The sequence below is a fragment of the Tachysurus fulvidraco genome, chromosome 2 (assembly GCF_022655615.1).
Source record: "Tachysurus fulvidraco isolate hzauxx_2018 chromosome 2, HZAU_PFXX_2.0, whole genome shotgun sequence".
Lineage (NCBI taxonomy): Eukaryota > Metazoa > Chordata > Actinopteri > Siluriformes > Bagridae > Tachysurus > Tachysurus fulvidraco.
Window position 1 is genome coordinate 16,165,214 of NC_062519.1, and position 18,537 is coordinate 16,183,750.

The window sequence follows — 18,537 nt, forward strand, 5'->3', positions numbered from 1 at the left end:
CACACACACACACACACAGAACATTCTAGAAAAATCCCACTTACTTTACAGCCAGTTTATATCTTACTTGTGGAACAATCTCCAGAGAGAGAGAGCGGAGATCCTGCATTATTATTATTATATTATTATTATTATTAGTAGTAGTAGTAGTATTATCAAGCCTGAGATTTTGACCACTGAGAAGAGCAACAGCAGAACAAGCATAAAGCCACTGGCTCACGCACGCCCTCTTCAGTGAGACAGAGGTAATGACCGCCTTTACCTCGTGCTTTTTCCCCTGCAGTCTTATGTCAGATCTGCAGCACTTAAGATGTCATAAACATTCTACAAACGTTATAGCGGTGCCTGGAATTGCACGTGTCTGTACAAGATCACCTTTTTAAGCAGGGAAACGTAAATACAGCTAAATGAAACACACGAGGATGATTAAATTACTCATCTCTGTATCATTATCAACAGCTAAAAAAATAAAATAAATAATACTTGTACTCAGGCTGAAACACTGTAGTGATGTTTTTGTGCGTTTAGTTGAGCACATCTGGGTCCTGACCCTAACCCTGGTCTGGATTACATTTACATTTACAGCATTTAGCAGACGCCGTTATCCAGAGCGACTTACATTTATATCTCATTTTTATACAACTGAGCAATTGAGGGTTAAGGGCCTTACTCAGGGGCCCAGCAGTGGCAGCTCGGTGGACGTAGAAATCGAACTCACAACCTTCCGATTGGTAGCCCAACACTTTAACCACTAGGCTACTACATCAAATTAAAACGTCCTGTGAATATAACGGACAAGATTTTGAATTATTTCGGTACACTTTTCACCTAAAGGCTTCAACCGGTCCAGTGGAATAAAAACTAAACTAAAAAGTAAAACTAAAATATAAATATGATCAAATCCCACACCGCTCCACAACAACGAAAGAAACTCTGACATTTTGAGCCGTCGAGGATCGTTTGGTCCTGTGTGAAAACCAAGCTCAGTGAAGTCTAGTCAGAACGTGACAGTGCTGGATGATGCAACGCTGAATCATTTGGCTGGATGTGGTGGGTTTTATTTTATTTGTTTTAAACCACATGTCAGAGTACTGTATGTGTGTAACTCGGGGCAGATGTGCGTATCAGCGTTCGTTGCTCCTACTGTCAAACTCTCATGCCAGTAAAGTCTAGTGTGAAGGACTAACAATTCTCAAAGTGAAGGAAAAAACCCTGCAGCAGTATTTTTAAACGCATGGCCGACACCGGTCTTGATCGTTTCCCGTTCCCAGTTGAGTAAAAACTGAGCGTTGCTTTCGGCCAATCAGATTTAATCCTACTGTATATATTTTTCTCAAGACCTTCAAATGAATCACTGGAGACGGGAATCTGATTAAATGGTATATTTCTGTGCAGCTGATTCTAAACATGTGGAAAAAGAAATATTAGTAGTGCTGCCCTTCTGTCTCCTATCCATTTCTGGAGCAAAGACATTTATGAACATCACGAGACTCAGAAAGTAGGTCAACGTTAGAGGGTGTTTGTTGTCGAAGAGCAATTTTATTGAAGGAATAAAAAAACAGAGACTGTCGTGAACAGATGATCAAAGATGGACAGAATATTCCAACACAATTGTTATTAATTCCAGGACTTCTCAGAGGCAGCTTCTAACGTTGCAGCTAACACAGTGCGTTCATGTGCTGTGATTAACTAGTTAATACTAAAGATCAGTTTCAGACTGAATACAGACTTTGTTTAATCTATAAGCATCGAGGAGCTGATGAGAGATACTTTCTTTAGCAAGCGTCGTCATTTTCTTTTTTAGACATGTTTAACCGCCTGTGTGTTGTTCTAGCAGGACAGTTATGGTATGAAATGATGATCTGTAATCTGTGCACACTGATTAATTCTCCTGATAAAACCTTTTACCTTAAATCAGCTGACGCGAGTAATGCAGCAGGATCCGGACACTTGGGGAAAGTTGTGGCCTAATGGTTAGAGAGTCTGACTCCTAACCCTAAGGTTGTGGGTTCGAGTCTCGGGCCGGCCACGACTGAGGTGCCCTTGAGCAAGGCACCGAACCAACTGCTCCCCGGGCGCCGCAGCATAAATGGATGCCTACTGCTCCGGGTGTGTGTTCACGGTGTGTGTGTGTTCACGGTGTGTGTGTGTTCACGGTGTGTGTGTGTTCACGGCTGTGTGTGTGTTCACGGTGTGTGTGTGTTCACTGCTGTGTGTGTGTTCACTGCTGTGTGTGTGTTCACTGCTGTGTGTGTGTTCACTGCTGTGTGTGTGCACTTTGGATGGGTTAAACGCAGAGAACAATTTCTGAGTATGGGTCACCGCACTTAGCCGTACGTCATGTCACCCTTGGGCTCCTGTCTTATGACTGAGGAAACTAAAGCGTGTTCCTCTTTCAGGCTGTGAGCTAGACATTATATCCATGGCCCTGTAATGTGTACAATCTCCACACTGTAATCTATTTTATCTAAAATTCTCTGGGAGCAGACGTACACAAGCCCTGATTGCAATAATGCTACACATAAACAACAGTGAATGTTTGACTCAGATTGAGAAACCGTTAATTCGATGCAAAAGTTGGAGGATTTACTCTTTTCCTGACACACACACACAAACGCATACCAAACTAAACCCAGGCTCAAGTCAGAATAAAAGCAATCCCTAGAACATTAACGTAAACCCCGGGAGAAGATTTGGTCCTAATCCAGCAGCTCCGAAGATAGCCGCGCCGACTAATTGACTCTGACTTCTGTCTCTTAGAACAAGAAGCTCTTCATCAAACCACATACAACACACCGTATTTCACTTCAGTGCTCATGTCTGAAAATCTTAGCTCAGTCTCTCTAGAACAAGAGCAACGCGAGAGCTCTCACAGTGCTATCAATCCTGGTATCTTCAGTGAGAAGACCACTTCAAAAGTTCAGTAACAGAGTTCCCAGATTAGCCCATAAATCTACCTCAGCGCAAAGAGGAGGAGAGCGAGGACTGAGAACAGAATCATGTTCCGTCTAGAACTAGGTTTCTTTTTCCCCCCTCCGCCTTGTGTGTGTGGAGTTTGCATGTTCTCCCCGTGCCTCGGGGGTTTCCTCCGGGTACTCCGGTTTCCTCCCCCGGTCCAAAGACATGCATGGTAGGTTGATTGGCATCTCTGGAAAAAAAATTGTCCGTTGTGTGTGTGTGTGTGTGTGTGAGTGAATGAGAAAGTTTGTGTGCCCTGTGATGGGTTGGCACTCCGTCCAGGGTTTATCCTGCCTCGATGCCCGATGACGCCTAAGATAGGCACAGGCTCCCCGTGACCCGAGTGAGAACTTTAGCATGTAAAAAATTTGATGTCAAAATGATCCTCAAGAGTTGATTCGAGTCATTACATGTTCCCAAAATATGTTCTGAAAAACTTGAGGCTTTGCACTTACACCTCGAGTCAGTTCGGATGAAAAGTTACCCTCATAGTTACTTTGTGGTTGTGAGCAGGGGCGGTTCTAGGCCTTTTTTTAGGGTGGCTCCAGTCCCCCTGTCTGTGGTCTCAGATGCCCTAAAGCTAAAAGTATCATTTTTATGAAAGTAAATTCATAAAAATTAACTAAACTAAAGTTTATCTATAATGTTAATCGGCGGAAAGTCGCAAAGACGGCAACCAAAAGCAGTGAAATTTCTCTATTCTTATTTCCAGAGTTGATAACACAAACAATTAATGCAAACAATGCATTCAATACTAAATAAAACATAACATTTATTGATTCGGTCTTTGTCCTGTGAATATTTTTTTATTAATGACTGCATACATTGGACAAACTGTGTGTAGAGAATGCACACATACATGAACTGATCTGATTCATAACTGGCATCATTACATCATGCATAACATTTTGGTGTCCACTTTTGCCATTTTAAATAACACCATAACTTTTGGCTTACTATGTAGTCATATAATATATAATATAAAACTCTTCTTGTTTTAAATTCTCACCGAGGGCTAAAACCCCTGAAGATGAAATCCTAGAACCGCCCCTGGTTGTGACCAATCTATATATCCATCCATCCATTAATCCATCCATCCATCCATCCATCCGTCCATTATCTATCGATCCAGTGATCAGTCTAGCGCTCTATTTATCTAAAATGTTTAACCGGGAATTGAAACGCTTTCCTTTTAAACTGTCAAACTTTACGGTGTTTAAAATCCTGTTGTTCTTGTTCATATCTAACTGTTTTTTTTTCTTTCTAAAACGACTGGCCTAATTCTTGCATCTATCAGATTTCTTAACTTTTGATCATCTTTTAAAATGAAGGAAAAGATACAGGATCACAATGTTCTAGCAGAGCAGGACACTGTAATGCAGCGTGCTAACAGCAGAGGGCTCTTTTCATCTGCTTCACCTCTCCACACATCTCTCAACCCCTCAGCCCGAGCGAACCCTCTGATTCCTGTGGCTGCAGCGTTCTCGAGCATCTGATCAATAGATACGCGAGAGGCTATATTTATCAGCACACCACTTCTCAGACACAAATATTTGACAGTCATCGATTGTGCATAAACAATCCTAAAATTTAGAGACATAAATAAGGGTTTGTGTGCGAGTTTTGATGCGACTGTTTTGTCTGGAGGTTGTTTTCAATGTGTGTTTAAAAAAAAAAAAAAAAAAGACAAAACACGTGACTGATGTGTCTGTTTTTAATATTTATTTATTTATTTATTTATTTATTTATTTATTTATTTATTTATTTTGTTTGTTTGTTTGTTTGTTTGTTTGTTTGTTTGTTTGTTTGTTTGTTTGTTTGTCTGTTTGTTTGTCTGTTTGTTTATCTGGGCAGTGAACCCTTGTGATATAAAAACACCACGCGCTGAGAGACACAATGATGAGACGCTCATAACAATGTCGGGTGAACTTATAGGAGAAGAAATAGGTTATGTTGTCTAAAATCCGTGCACCTGTACAACAACACGACTGGTGGTTCATGTCTAGCCTCTTACCCTAATAGGAATAGACGGTTTATAACCCATGTGACTTACAGACTGTTGAGCATGCACAAGCTCAGTAGTGGATTAGCATTAACGTAGCCTGAATCATATTCTGCCGAACAAACACATTTGCTAATCTGTCCTGTAGCGTGTGTGTCTGTAGTCTCTGTTTTCTCACTGCAAAGAGGATACACAGGACTATACTTAATCGCCGATCATGAACAGCACAGAGGGCCCCGATTTCTACATCCCAATGTCCAACGCTACTGGACTAGTCAGGAGCCCTCACGAGTATCCACAGTACTACCTGGCAGAACCATGGGTCTTCTCCTTCCTCACCATCTACATGTTTTTCCTTATCCTTATGGGTATTCCTGTCAACTTGTTCACACTCTGCGTCACGGTCCTGCACAAGAATCTACGCACGCCGATCTACTACATGGTGGTGAACATGACGATGGCTGACCTCCTCGTAATCGTTATCAGCTTTCCTTTCACCATGCACGCAGCAATGCACGGCTATTTCGTCCGTGGAATGGTGGGATGCAACTTTGAAGGCTTCTTGACAGTGCATGGTATCCAGATCTCATTGTGGTCCTTGGTGGTCCTGTCCGTAGAGAGGGTCATGGTGTCCTGTAGACCTGACATGGACATTCGTCTCCGGCGCAAGTTTATCGTTAAGGGAATAGGCTTCAGCTGGCTTATGGCTTTCAGCTGTTCTTTGCCTCCTCTCTTTGAGTGGTCGCGATACATCCCTGAGGGATTGCAGTGCTCGTGCGGCGTCGATTACTACACTCTAAAGCCTGATATCTACAACGAGTCCTTCATCAACTACATGTTCACCGTGCACCTCATCATCCCGTTGACCGTCATCTCCCTGTGCTTCGGCCGACTGCTTTGCATGGTTAATGACGATGCTATTTCTAAAAACGAGCAAGATGCCAGCTGCTTGACGGTCCTCTTGATCCTAGGGTTCTTCATCTGCTGGCTGCCGTATGCTAGTTTTGGCTGGCACATCTTCTCAAACCAAGGCAGTGCCTTCAGTCCTATCGCCATGTCTCTGACCTCGTTCTTCGCCAAGAGTTCCGTGTTGTTTATTCCCCTCATTTGCATTTGCATGGACAAGCAGCTCCGTCAATGCATGGTCATCACGCTGTGCCTAGGGAAGAACCCTTTTGAGGGCCAGGTTGGAGACTCAAAGACCTCAGAGTCCTAGTCTGTCTCTGCGGCTCCTGCGTGAACATTTCAAGATTACAAAGATTTTACAGATCTAAAGATTTTACAGATTTAATGTCCGGGTTACTTCCACACAGGTGCAGCTGCCTAAAACTTCCGTTGGATATCATTTCATTTATTCATTCATTTTCTACCGCTTATCCGAACCGTTGGATATCAATTGACTTTTATGTACATCAGCAGTTCTTATCCTTTTCCGGGCCCAAGTTAAAGAATGACTTATCCACCCTTCCCACATGTAGAATGTTAGATAGGTAAAGTTTAATATAATACAACAAGAGTTTTGGATTACTCACTAAGTGGAATGGCTTGGCTTGGGGACAGGATCTGAGGCGGTCCAGTCGTGGCTGAGTAGGGCTGAAGAAAAGACTACACTATTTTCAACTATAACTCCAGCTCCGTCCTCTTGTCCTGCTTTGATGTCTATAAATCCATAAATCGCTAAGACCATGTGATGTCTTGCAAGCAGATGTTAACTCATTCAAACTACAAGTTTTCCTGTGACCTGACCCCCCCACCCCCACCCCACCCCCCGGTTCACACACTCTGATGTAACTGTTGGTTGTATCTCAAAGGACAGAACTGTTTAAATGTAAAAATTTGTTAATTGTCACATTACAAAGAGGTTGTATTATTATTATTATTATTATTATTATTATTATTATTATTATTATTATTATTATTATTGAGGAAATGAATATTAGTCTACCAAAACTGCTCCACTCTGCACTAAATGTAATATTACCAAATAATACAGAATTGTGGATTAAACTATTAGTGTTGTTGTTGTTGACATTGGAAAAGTCAATCTATACTATTATCGTTTTCACCCCTTGAGTCCATAATCGGTTCATAATCTGTTTCCAAGGCCATGTTGCATAAGGACATGATGCTAATCAGGACTAACAGATCAGTCTGAATGAACCCGACCCAAGAAGTTCAACATAAACGACGAGCTCTTTGAAAGGATTTTGAATAAATGAGAACTATTAAGATATTTTCAGCCAAGTTATTTTTTAAGCTACACTTTCTCTAGTAAGCTTCACGTTTCTCTAGAAAAACTGCTCACAATCACCATGTTATAGTAATATTTATAGATTATTTTGTGGGATATTTTACAGTTTGTAACATGCTGCTTGTTCATGTTCACTGCTAGCAATAGTTTATGCTTAGCATTAGATAAATAAATGAGGTAAATAAGCAATAGTTTATTTATCTACAGCATTCCAGCTATATCTTCTTTGGGAACTATTTGTCATCGGCCATACTGAATTTAAAGTATACGTTAATTTGTTGTTGATAAAAGCAGATTCGAACCAACACTCAAGCGCTTATATAGAATATCAGCTAACATAACATGCTAACATTCACTATAATACCAACTGATTATATAACACAGCTGGTGAGTTCTTGATTCTGATTGGTCAGAAAGTGTTCTGGCTATGACTAATAAGATATCTTTGTGTTGATGCACTCGTTCTAATAGCTTACCGTTTCTATAGTAACAGCCCCTTCCTAGGGACTCTGATTGACTCTGGCTAATAATAAACCAACTGTAATAATATACAATCTTTTTTAAATCTATGAAATATAAAATATATCCTTATCTTAAAGTTTCTATAAACAGTTCATAAACAATTTGATGAAGTGTATATATTCAGCATAAACATGTACGGAAGTTAAAACAGATGCATATTCATGGACACATTTGACGTTGCAAAACTCTCTGCTCCGTTGCTGTCATTTTTTTTTTGTCATCATTTTCAACAGTCTGCCTCTCAAGGTCAACATTCATTTTGCTAATAAAGAAGAGGACAAAACTCAGGTCAAGGAATTTAAGGAAAAAAGGCTGTCGATTTCTTTCCTTTATTTATTTATTTTGTCATGGAAACGGTCCAGATGATGCTGTGGTTGCCACGGCAACCCTAATGCCTCCCTGATATTTTTTTTTTATCTCCCACAGATATTTTTGTTACTGTGCCAAAGACTCAGTTTGCTCCAGACACAAGATTTAAAATTTCTTTGAAAAGAGAAAAGTGCTTCAGCTTGTGTTGAGCTTGTGACGGATTTGGTTTTTCGCTCAGCTCAAGGCGAGTGAAGCGTTATGGAATTACAAGGCTTCGGATTTAAATCACTTCAGTAACACCGAAATCTGGATTTCAACAAAAATGTGAACTATGCCAGTGTATAATTATATTCAGCCATATTAAAAACAGCGTGGTTCAGTTATTAAGGGGTAAAAATAATGACCTTTTTTTTTTTATCATCTGTACGTGTAAATGAGAGATAAGAAGCATCTTGTAATGTAAAGGTCTGTTTTTTTTATTGTGCTCACGTCCAATAACTTGAACTTTTTGTATATTCATTTTCAGCTCTGAATGAAACTTCATTTTCAGCTCTCATGATGAAGATAGGGTGGGCACGGTGGCTTAGTGGTTAGCACGTTCGCCTCACACCTCCAGGGTTGGGGGTTCGATTCCCGCCTCCAGTTTGCATGTTCTCCAGTGCCCCGGTATTTCCTCCGGTTTCCTCCCCCGGTCGAAAGACATGCATGGTAGGTTGATTGGCATCTCTGGAAAATTGTCCGTGTGAGAGTGAATGAGTGTGTGCGTGTCTGTGCCCTGTGATGGTTGGCACTCCCTCCAGGATGTATCCTGCCTCAATGCCCGATGACGCCTGAGATAGGCACAGGCTCCCTGTGACCCGAGAAGTTCGGATAAGCGGTAGAAAATTAATGAATGATGAATATGTCAGACTTCCTCAAGCTTAATTATTCTTGTTTGCCATCGCTAATCATTTGAACTCATCGACGGATCCACTACCAGTTTTTACCATTTGTGTTGCCAGACCTCAAAACACGCATCTGTGACGGACTCATTTTTTTCCGGAAAGTGTTGCGGCAAGACTAAAAGCCTTCACTTTACTCGCGCATTTGTAAAAGTCCTCTCAAAAGGCACTTTATTCAGCATAGATCATCCACTTGAGTGCTTCCAGAGCTGCTGTGTGTCGCCCTGACAGTCTTGTAATAGTAATTCACAGTCAGCGCTGTTCCTAGGTGTCTGGCAGGATTTGGCAGGAAATCTGCACATACATAGACGTTAAACTTCATCACACCCTTTGGGCTTGAAATGAGTAACAAAGGAATTAAAGACGAGAGTCTGGTCTCATCAGTAACAGGTCAGATGATCGAGATTTGATGATGTTTTACCTTTTTTTCCCTGCTGAACAGATGACACTTTATTTATTTGTTCCCTCATTCGGATGGAATCTAGCGAATTATACAGTTAATACGTAAGGTGGAATTTGCATAATTAACCAGTTGCAAAGTGGTTTAGATAATAAAGATAATCACAGTGAACAAGTAGTATTTGTATTTCTTTTTACCAGTATTTTTGTTTTCTACCATGATCATATAAGATCACTTAGCATCCCATGGGCAGGAACTAGCTGTGGATTAAAACCGGTAAAGTTACAGCACAGGCCTTAAGCATTACAATATTTTTCATATAATACTTACAAAAAACACATCTCCAGACCTAGAAAAGAACAAAATACTAACTTCCGTTTATTCGTTTCAATCCCAGTGGACGTCTAATGGGTGGTTGTCAAAATAGACATTTTTTTGTGGAACAGTAACTTCTGAATTGTGTTAATAATGTAGCTGTATGTGTGTCCAAACCATCCGAATTCAGAGGAAGGAACTTGTGGTTTGTTACCAATCATTGTTATTATTCTAGGTTACAGTATACACATGCCATAAAACAGATGCTACAAATCAGAACTATTTGTATAGGATCGTTCCATCTTTGGGCAAATGGTAATGTTGGGGAAAACTACACAAGGAGGTCGGTACGACTTTCTGGTGAGGATCTTGGGTCGACCCCATCCTCGGACCTTTATCTTCGAAGACGTAGCTTTGAAACTCTTAGCCGCAAAGACGCGCATGTTTAATTAGTTTCCCGACGAAATTCGGTCTTGACGTTAGACTTCCATTATAATTCATTGGTAAGTAAACATACTCATTTTTTTTTTCCTTCTTGTCTGCAGTCACCACCCACAGACTACAGACAAACCCAAACACAAACACGCTATTTAGACCGAACGATCTTTTCTAAACAAAAACAAATATGCAGATACGAGGCACACTGTTTTTGTTTTAAATTAGGTCATCTGGCGACTAAAGACGTGAAGCGAATCATGATGGATGCGATCCTGTGGGATGCAGGAAATAAGACGCGCGAGTGGGAGATTTTAACGTTCGTGTGGTACAAGCGGTCAAATATATCAGGAAATTCATCCAATTAAATTTGTTAGAATATATTACAGGTAGGTACAAACAGAAAGGTTAAGTCTCGAACGATCTCAAAATTCTTTTTTCAAATCACATCATTTTGCATTCAGCCATGAAGATATCCTTCTGTTTCATTCCCGTCTTTGAAATAATCACATCTCACACACAAGCACTGAAACGTGGCTGAACAACGAGCGAGACGTCGCAGGTAGATCGGAATGGCTCCTGAATAATAATCCGCAACCCGCTAACTTCCTTTTTTCTGCTGCTACACGAATCAGAATTATGCGAGGTCGAATCTCGATTAAGAATCGGTATCAACTTCGTAACGACGAGCAGAAGTTAATTACCACGTTGTGCCTGGATTTTCATCACATTTCCGTTCAAATAACAAAAACAGATACAGACAGAATACACACATGGGTGTGAATAACAATGGAGACACTTTCACAGTATTATGAAAGCTACCTCAGATGCCCTGTACTCCATTTGTCCTTTTCGGTCTTTGTCTCGAGAGGCTTTGCCTTATCAGAAAACAAAATATACTCTGCTATTCAGCAGATAACCCTGTAGAAAGAGAGGTACCTCAGTGGATTTGTAAAAGACGGCTATACCGTGGCTAGATAACTCCATCGTTCCTCTCCTTATCGTCTTTCAAGTAGGGTGGAGATATCCTGCTGTATCTTCCAGGCACTTGGCACTTCCCCCTGTTTCTGTCTTAGAAGAATGCTTTGCTAGCATTTAACCTGCTGTACAGCCTTCAAATCCATAAAATAAAGACAAGCGTGAAGATTGTGTATATATTTTATTCTCACGTTATCATATTTTAACTTCATGTTCCCTTCATTCTCGTAAAATGATCACCTCTGAATGTACACGTACTGCAAACTGTCAAAAATATACAAATGAATGCAGACTTGTGCTATACTCTGGTCAAATGTGTAAAAATCATTGGCACCGAGGGAGAGAAAGAATGAAATAAAGAAGAAAGACACTGAGAAGTGTAAAGACATGCACAGCATACATGTGAGCACCCAGTGAGGAGAGGTGCTCGGTGCATGGGTGTGGTCTCTGAAACCGAAAAATACTATCAACAGACAGTAGTTCAAAAGACTGCCCTTTATAAAATAAAAACCATCAAGAATGGTACTATTAGGCACATAATCGTTTTCTTTATACGTAGTCATCAATCTCTGATAGATGTTTGTGAAATTGTATGAAAAAAAAACAAAACAAAACAAAAAAAAACAACCAACGATTCCTGGAACGTACAGCAAAAACCATTCTTCCGCTGTTTGTTACAAGTTGTCAAGTAATCTTTCTAGGAAAACACAGGAATGTCAAATTCATAGCATAGTATACAGGGTCCTCAGAGGAGGGCTTGTATGGAGCGACAGTCTGTCAGATGCTGAGATCTTTGGAGTTCTCTTTGTAGGCCTTCCTCCTGGGCTCGGGAAGTGTGTTGTTGGCTTTGCCATAATTGGTCTTTAGTTTGCTGTAGTAATTTTTTACGCTGCTTTCCTTATCTTCTTCCTCCTCCGAGTCGACCGCGTTTCGGGAACCCCTTGTAGGAAGTATGTCAAGGCTCCTGGCTCGGTAGGAGGTCGCTTCTGGAGAATCTGATTGAGATAACCGACTCTTTCTCTCGGGAGAGCGACCCCTGAGCAACGAAGTGTACTTCTGAAAAGCTGAACCGGAATCAGGGGTTCTGGCGTGGGGAAGGCTCTGTTCCTGGTAGGTTCTTCGGGGCAGGCTGTCGCCATTGTATGTCCTCTCCATGGTCGAAAAGTGGTCTATTGGCTCTTGGGGAAAAGGATTTCTTTGGGCCAAACCATCATAGGACTCTCGATTCACACGGTCATATGGCAGTCGACGTAGTGTGTCGTCATTGTTCAGAGGTCCATAGGACTGCCGGGGGAGGGTGTCGTCACGGTTCCAACGATCATAGTACTGGGGGAGGGTATTACCATTTACAAACTGCCGGGGGAGGGTGCTATTACTGTTTAGACGACTGTAGGACTTTCCTGGGTATGTCAGGCCGTTGCCACGCTCTAAACCATTGTATGTCATCCGTGGCAAGAGGCTGTCACGGTTTAGCCGATCCGTCGCAGGCAACTCGTTCAGGACACTGTCCAAATGAGAAGAAGGCTCAGGAGATGGAGGCTCCTTCAAGACCACATCCTCATCCAACGCTGGTTTGCCATTGTGTGGCTTGTTTGAAAGAGGGTTGGACTGCCGGCGCGGGGATTGGTGTCTGGAGCGATAAGGTGATCTGTGACGGTAAGGGGACCTATTGCGGTGCCCTGACCGATGTGGTGAACGGTGCCTTTGTGGAGAAGAATGACGCTGAGGGCGTCTTTCCGGCGATCGCCCGTGCCGACGTTCATGTTGACTGTCTAGCGTGTTGTCGGCGCTCCTTGCCCGGCGCCTCCTCTCTGGTGAATGGTGCCTCCGGTGGTGCTGATGGTTATATGAATCATCTTTGCTGTACCTCTTATCGCCTCTCTTTTTGTTATGAGCACTGCTGCTACTTTTCTTATTGTGGTGTCTGTCCCTGCCCCGTTTGTCTGGAGAGCGGTGTCTGTGGTTGCTATGGTGATGGTTGGAGCGGTGGCCGTGCTTGCGCTGACCTGACTCATGTGTCCTCCTGTCCTCTTTCCGGGATGTATTATGAAGGTCTTGTGGAGAACTGGAATCCAGTGACATGCGGGGCTGCCTGTCAGGAGGTGCCGTGTTCACTTCCGAAACAGTTTGAGCCCTGCTGACGGGGCCGTTGTTGTCGTTGTTGCCATCTGGAACATACACAAGGAATTATGTGTAAAATAAAGCAAAAAATAAATAAATACCTAGCCTAGTCCTTTGTTTTCACACAAATGCTTTCATTAAAAAAACGCTAGATTTTAGTAATCGTTTTTCCAATTCTAGCACACTTGCCTTAGCTTATCATCTAATTTCCCTAGCACTTGATGAGTTGGATCCTGTGCCTTTGCGTTCTCTGACACGCCGGCTCTAGAGCCATTAACACGGCGAAAAATAGCAGCAACATATCTAGTGGCATGACAAAGTAGTCATTAATCATGCTAGCAAAACCATATGAATCATTTTAGCAGGTGGTAATGGCTTGGGTCTAAAACTAATTCCGGGGAGGAGGCAATGAATTATTAGTAACGGTAAGCCAGGATCCAGCGTCTTGTCTGATGAGTGCTGATGATTCAGGCAAAGTGTACATGGAATAAATGGTAAATGGTTTTATGAATATGGTACACCTACGATTTCAGTTTGAAATAAAATTTCTTCTGGCATTCAGGCACACCGGAGATGCTTTTAACTTTTCCCGCTTAAAGAATGAGCAGGGTTTGGTCTGGAGCCGTACTGTTCAGTATCGTAACAATACACACACACGCACAAAAAACCTTTTAATCAATGGCATTAAAAGGGCTTATAATCTTTATAAAACCTGGTTTGGTTTTGATTTCTTGGGTAAATCATCCTACAGTACATGAAGTTCTTGAACTCTTCACCTTGTTCATATGTCGTATGTCTTTACACACGATTGTTTGTTTAGATCAGATGGAACTGTCTGTCTTCTCACATTCGTGACAGGTTTCTGTCTGTAGCGTAACCGTGCACGTCTCTTGATCCATGCCGCATGCGACCCCTTGGCCAATCCTTTCACCTCAATTACTACACTGTTCAGTTTGTGTTGAGTTCCTTCCAGTTTTGCTTGAATTGATTCCCCATTTTTCCACTTAATAAATAAAAATCACTGCCACGTTGTTGTTACTCAAAAAAAGCAGTGATGAATTCCATATTGAATGTTTTTTTTGTTTTTTTTTTGGTGGTGTATCCAATCGGATCATTTCGATCCATGATGCAGTGGCTAAATTTGTCCAATTGAGCATCACATAATCAAATCTGAATGGAAAAAAAATCAGGGCGCTTATTTATAAAGAGTTTAAGAATGATCTCAGAAAGCTAGCGACATTTCTAACTAGGAATCTTATCTTAACAGTGATTCAGGACCGATCTCAGAGCAACTCTTAGCAAAGAAAGTACAACAACCTTTACCTTACAGAGGAGGCGGGGCTAAACCTGTTACTAGGTTACATTATTTTGAAGACTGTGATTGGTTGACCGATAACTAAAGGAGCGCTTTTAAAATCTGGTCTATAATAAACCTTTACTTTGTCTCTAGGTTAAGATATTTGAGTGTATATGGTGTAGGGATTATGTTGGTGACTATCATATTAGAGATGTTCTAATCTCTGTATGTTATAAATGTAATAAATGTAAACAGAAATGTTACAGAGACAAATTATATTAGTTCTGACGCTACGGCATTTCAGCTCCGTTTCAAAGACGTTAGTGTATCATTAAAAAAATTGCAGAAGAATATATATATATATCCGCTGTCGGGCGGAAACCTTCTATGTCCAAATTTTGTCAATTTCATATTTTTTCACATATGCTATTGGTCAGTCCCCACGTGGGTCTGTTATTTTTACAAGTTATTAACCAATCTAAAGTCGTGAAAATAGCTTGAGCGCTGTCCACCTCTTCTTCACTCCTCGGGAGAGCTTCGCGGCATTTTTATCCTCAAGAAGAGCCGCGACGAATCGACACGTCTTCTGAGGTAAATGTCTTCAAAACACTGGGATCAAAGAAAAAAAAATCTTGACCCCCGCTAGTTCTGGTGCTCATCTGAGGACAGGAATTTTGAGCACTCAACCCACTCAATCCACTGCAACGCGGACTAAACCCTGTGCATTGCAGATAAGATACGCCGTTTTTTTAATTTCCTGAAAAATAACGGTTTAGGAGATGTGAGGATTCCGCCCGACAGCGACGATATATAAGGATATATATATATTTAGAAACTCTTAAAGCTCTTAAAAGTCCTCCTCACTGCTCCTAACACTTTTTGACCTGATGTGCTCTTTAAAGGGTTAAGATGCTTTATGAAAAACATCGTAACGTCACTAGGGGAAACTTTTTACGCTGAGAATTTTCATGACTACGAGCCCTGATATTTGTCCACACAAACAGACTGTTATGTTTGAAATCTGGCATGAATAAAATCTGGTAATGTGGTACGGACAAAGTTTTGTGAGAAACAGAGGCAGAAACGTGTGTTCACGTGTGATACAATGTGCACATCCATCCATTTTTCACTGAGATGAGAGGGTCGATCACACAACCGGACTGCAATGCATTGTTGGTGAATGGACAGAATGAACGACGACGGCACGGACACGGACACGGCAAGCTACAAACCGTGGTCTGGTTTTGGAAGAAACCTGGCTCTCCTGTCTTTTCGTTTCTCGCCGTGGCTGTGGCTTGTGGAGCGGCCATCGCTGCGAGAGGAGGTAGAGAGACCACCACAACCGATTTAAACCAGAAAAGAGAAAGAAAGAAAGAAAGAAAGAAAGAAAGAGAAGCAGATCATTTAGACACCAGAAACCGAAAAGAATTCAAAATCAAGAGTGATTTTTTTTTTTTGCAATAGAAAATGTGTTTATTTCGTTGAGAGAGATTGTCCATAAAATATCCCCACCGTTGAGTGAAAAATAAACATTAATAGGAGAGAAATATCCAGAACACCCAAAAAACAACATGTACACCAACCCAGCAGCAGACAGACAGACATGGCTTCCATAGACACGCACACGTGCACACACACGCGCACACACACACAGAGAGAGCAAATAACAATGTACACCCCAAACAGAAAGCGGCAACATGTGGATGAACATAAAGAAAAATAAATTGTACAAAAATATACAAAGACCCAAAAATAAAAAGAAAAAAAAGAAATCACATTCCGACACTTGAGCAAATACATGGAAAAAAAAAATGACCCATGAAAATAACACTGTCAGTCGAGATATCAGGACAGTTATGACGGATCTTCCATAAATATTATGGAAAATATATACAGTATATATATATATATTTATTTTTTTTCCGATGACGCCATGCAGCGACTGACGTTACGGCTGACTGAAATCACGTGACCTGACGAGAACGAGCGGAATTACTGACCGGAGCGTCTGTGGATGTCGACTATCACGTGACGAACTACAGTATTGTGGCGGAGAGGGTACGAGGATGTGTCTCTAGTCTCTTAAAGTCTTCTCAGTAGCGTACGTTCACCTTCAATAAATAGCATAAATATGTTACTTACACTGCTCTGACTCCAGACGGACGTTTGTCAAGTTTGTTTCTGCGTACTTATCGGAGTAAAAACCTACGACTCATCCAGGCCTCTTGACAATTATTAAATCTTTCTACAGCCTGCGAGTTTTTTTTTGTTTGTTTGCTTGTTTTTTTTTTTCATAGCATGTGCCCAAGGAATCATTTTCCCGGTGTCCGCTGCACAGGTGCAAAAAAAAGGAGACCAAAGGCAACACGAAGAAGCCCATCACCAAACAGCAGGAGGCCATGACAGAGAGGGCCGGCACGAGTGTGTGGGGAGGAGGAGAGGAGAGGACTGTCATGGTGTGAAGACCGGCGAGAAAGGGATGTTTTCGTAGATGGACCCACCATATTCGGGTACGGAGCCGTCCCCGCGCTTCAGCACGAGGTGCGCCGTCCGGCCGCCGCTTTTGATCAGTTCGATGGCGCGGGTGTGCTTCATACCTTTGGTGCTCTCGCCGTTTATCTCCAAAATCTCATCTCCTACCTGAGAGAGAGAGAGAGAGAGAGAGAGAGAGAGAGGAAAAAAAAGGAGAAATCATGTACAAAGATGATCAGTGAACTTTACATACATTGCTATTTTTGTTTCAGAAAGAATCTGTTTAACAGAAGGTCTCTTAGTTTGTCTGTTTTCTATCATTTCATTTCATGCGACTCAAACATGATAAAGAGCGTGATGTTAAAGGAGGGAGACATGCGGACTGCAAAAAAATCTGATCCGTCTACAGCTTCGTACGACGGTGACGTCTCTGCTGTGACATCCTTCGGCCATCGTCCCTGTTCGGATCCACCGATCGTCATGGTGACACCGGTATGTGTGGATGAAGAGATTTTAAACAGCAGCTTTGTTTTTTTTTTTTTTAAGACTCTCCTATCTATTTTGACTGATAAACGGTAAATAGGGACAGATTTAACTCACAGGTGCTTATTTCCACTCGCCGAGATCTTCAGTAACATTTTCTTTCATCGCCGGATTCATGAATAATTGATTTCTAGACTAGACACTAAAAACAAGTCAATATTTCATCCTTTATGAATTGATATTATAGGGAGTTTTTTTTCTCCTCCTGGTTACATTCTGTATTCATGTTTTCGTGTCAAATGAAAAACTAACGAAGGCGAGCAGAAAGGACCAAAGAAGACAGAAATGACGAACGTCTTCATACGAGAGCAAAAGCACAGGACTCACAGAGTCGCTCAGATATAAAAAGGGGGGGAAAAAAAGACAACATAGGAATCCTTTTGTTCTATTTTCCTCTCTGCCTCGGGTTATCTGTCAGCCCTGTTCTCCAGAGAAACACCACTTTGGAGAGGTTCCTCTGTTCCTGACACCTTCTCGCCATGAGAGAGTGGCTTTCTGCTCACAGCTCACACACTACATCTCATCTCCATTTCCATCTCCTAACTAACTAGCAGGCTGATCTGCGTTAAACAGCTCGTTATCTGTTGCTAACCGTATCTACGAGTGACCGATCCACTGACCAGCTCTTATAGATTTGACCTTTAACCTCATTTCTTTCTAATCTCTCTCTCTTTTTATTCATTTATCTTTGATTTGTTTTGTCCTAGACGCCGTCTCTCCCAGCAACTCCGGGCATTAAGTAGGATATAGAGGTTAGGTGATGTTTTGATCTATAGAGCAGCGTGGACATGAACACGGGTTGATGTGATTAGGACGAACCCTCATCTTGCCGCTGCGCACCGCTGCTCCGTCTTCAGCCAGCCTCAGCACGTACAGGTCCATGTTGTACTCACGTCCTCCACGCAGACTGAAGCCAAAGCCTTTACTGTCTCTCTCCAGGTCCACGGAGTACAGCTCGCCCTCCTAAACACACACACACACACACACACACAC

General features: G+C 41.8%; 2 protein-coding genes across 9 annotated transcripts in view; one reads left to right on the forward strand and one right to left on the reverse strand.

The window, feature by feature from the left end:
* Nucleotides 1-4,903: 4,903 nt before the first annotated feature.
* Nucleotides 4,904-6,186, forward strand: rhol (rhodopsin, like). Its single transcript, XM_027155789.2, has one exon. The coding sequence runs from the start codon at nucleotides 5,178-5,180 to the stop codon at nucleotides 6,174-6,176; it is 999 nt and encodes a 332-aa protein (XP_027011590.1). The 5' UTR covers nucleotides 4,904-5,177; the 3' UTR covers nucleotides 6,177-6,186.
* Nucleotides 6,187-11,275: 5,089 nt separating this feature from the next.
* Nucleotides 11,276-18,537, reverse strand: part of magi1b (membrane associated guanylate kinase, WW and PDZ domain containing 1b) — a 120,708-nt gene continuing 113,446 nt past the window's right edge. For 7 of the 8 annotated variants that reach the window (XM_047808864.1, XM_047808847.1, XM_047808845.1 and 4 more), the window contains 3 exons: nucleotides 18,364-18,507; nucleotides 17,031-17,169; nucleotides 11,276-13,279 (listed from right to left, as the gene is read on the reverse strand). In XM_047808864.1, coding sequence (XP_047664820.1) covers nucleotides 11,889-13,279; nucleotides 17,031-17,169; nucleotides 18,364-18,507 — 1,674 coding nt within the window. In that variant the 3' untranslated portion in view covers nucleotides 11,276-11,888. Of the gene's footprint in view, nucleotides 13,280-15,761; nucleotides 15,842-17,030; nucleotides 17,170-18,363; nucleotides 18,508-18,537 lie in introns of all 8 variants that reach the window. The other variant, XM_047808869.1, reaches the window with a different exon arrangement.

Excerpts from the sequence above, each read along its gene's own strand:
- rhol (XM_027155789.2), top strand. The coding sequence starts at position 5,178 with ATGAACAGCACAGAGGGCCCCGATTTCTACATCCCAATGTCCAACGCT.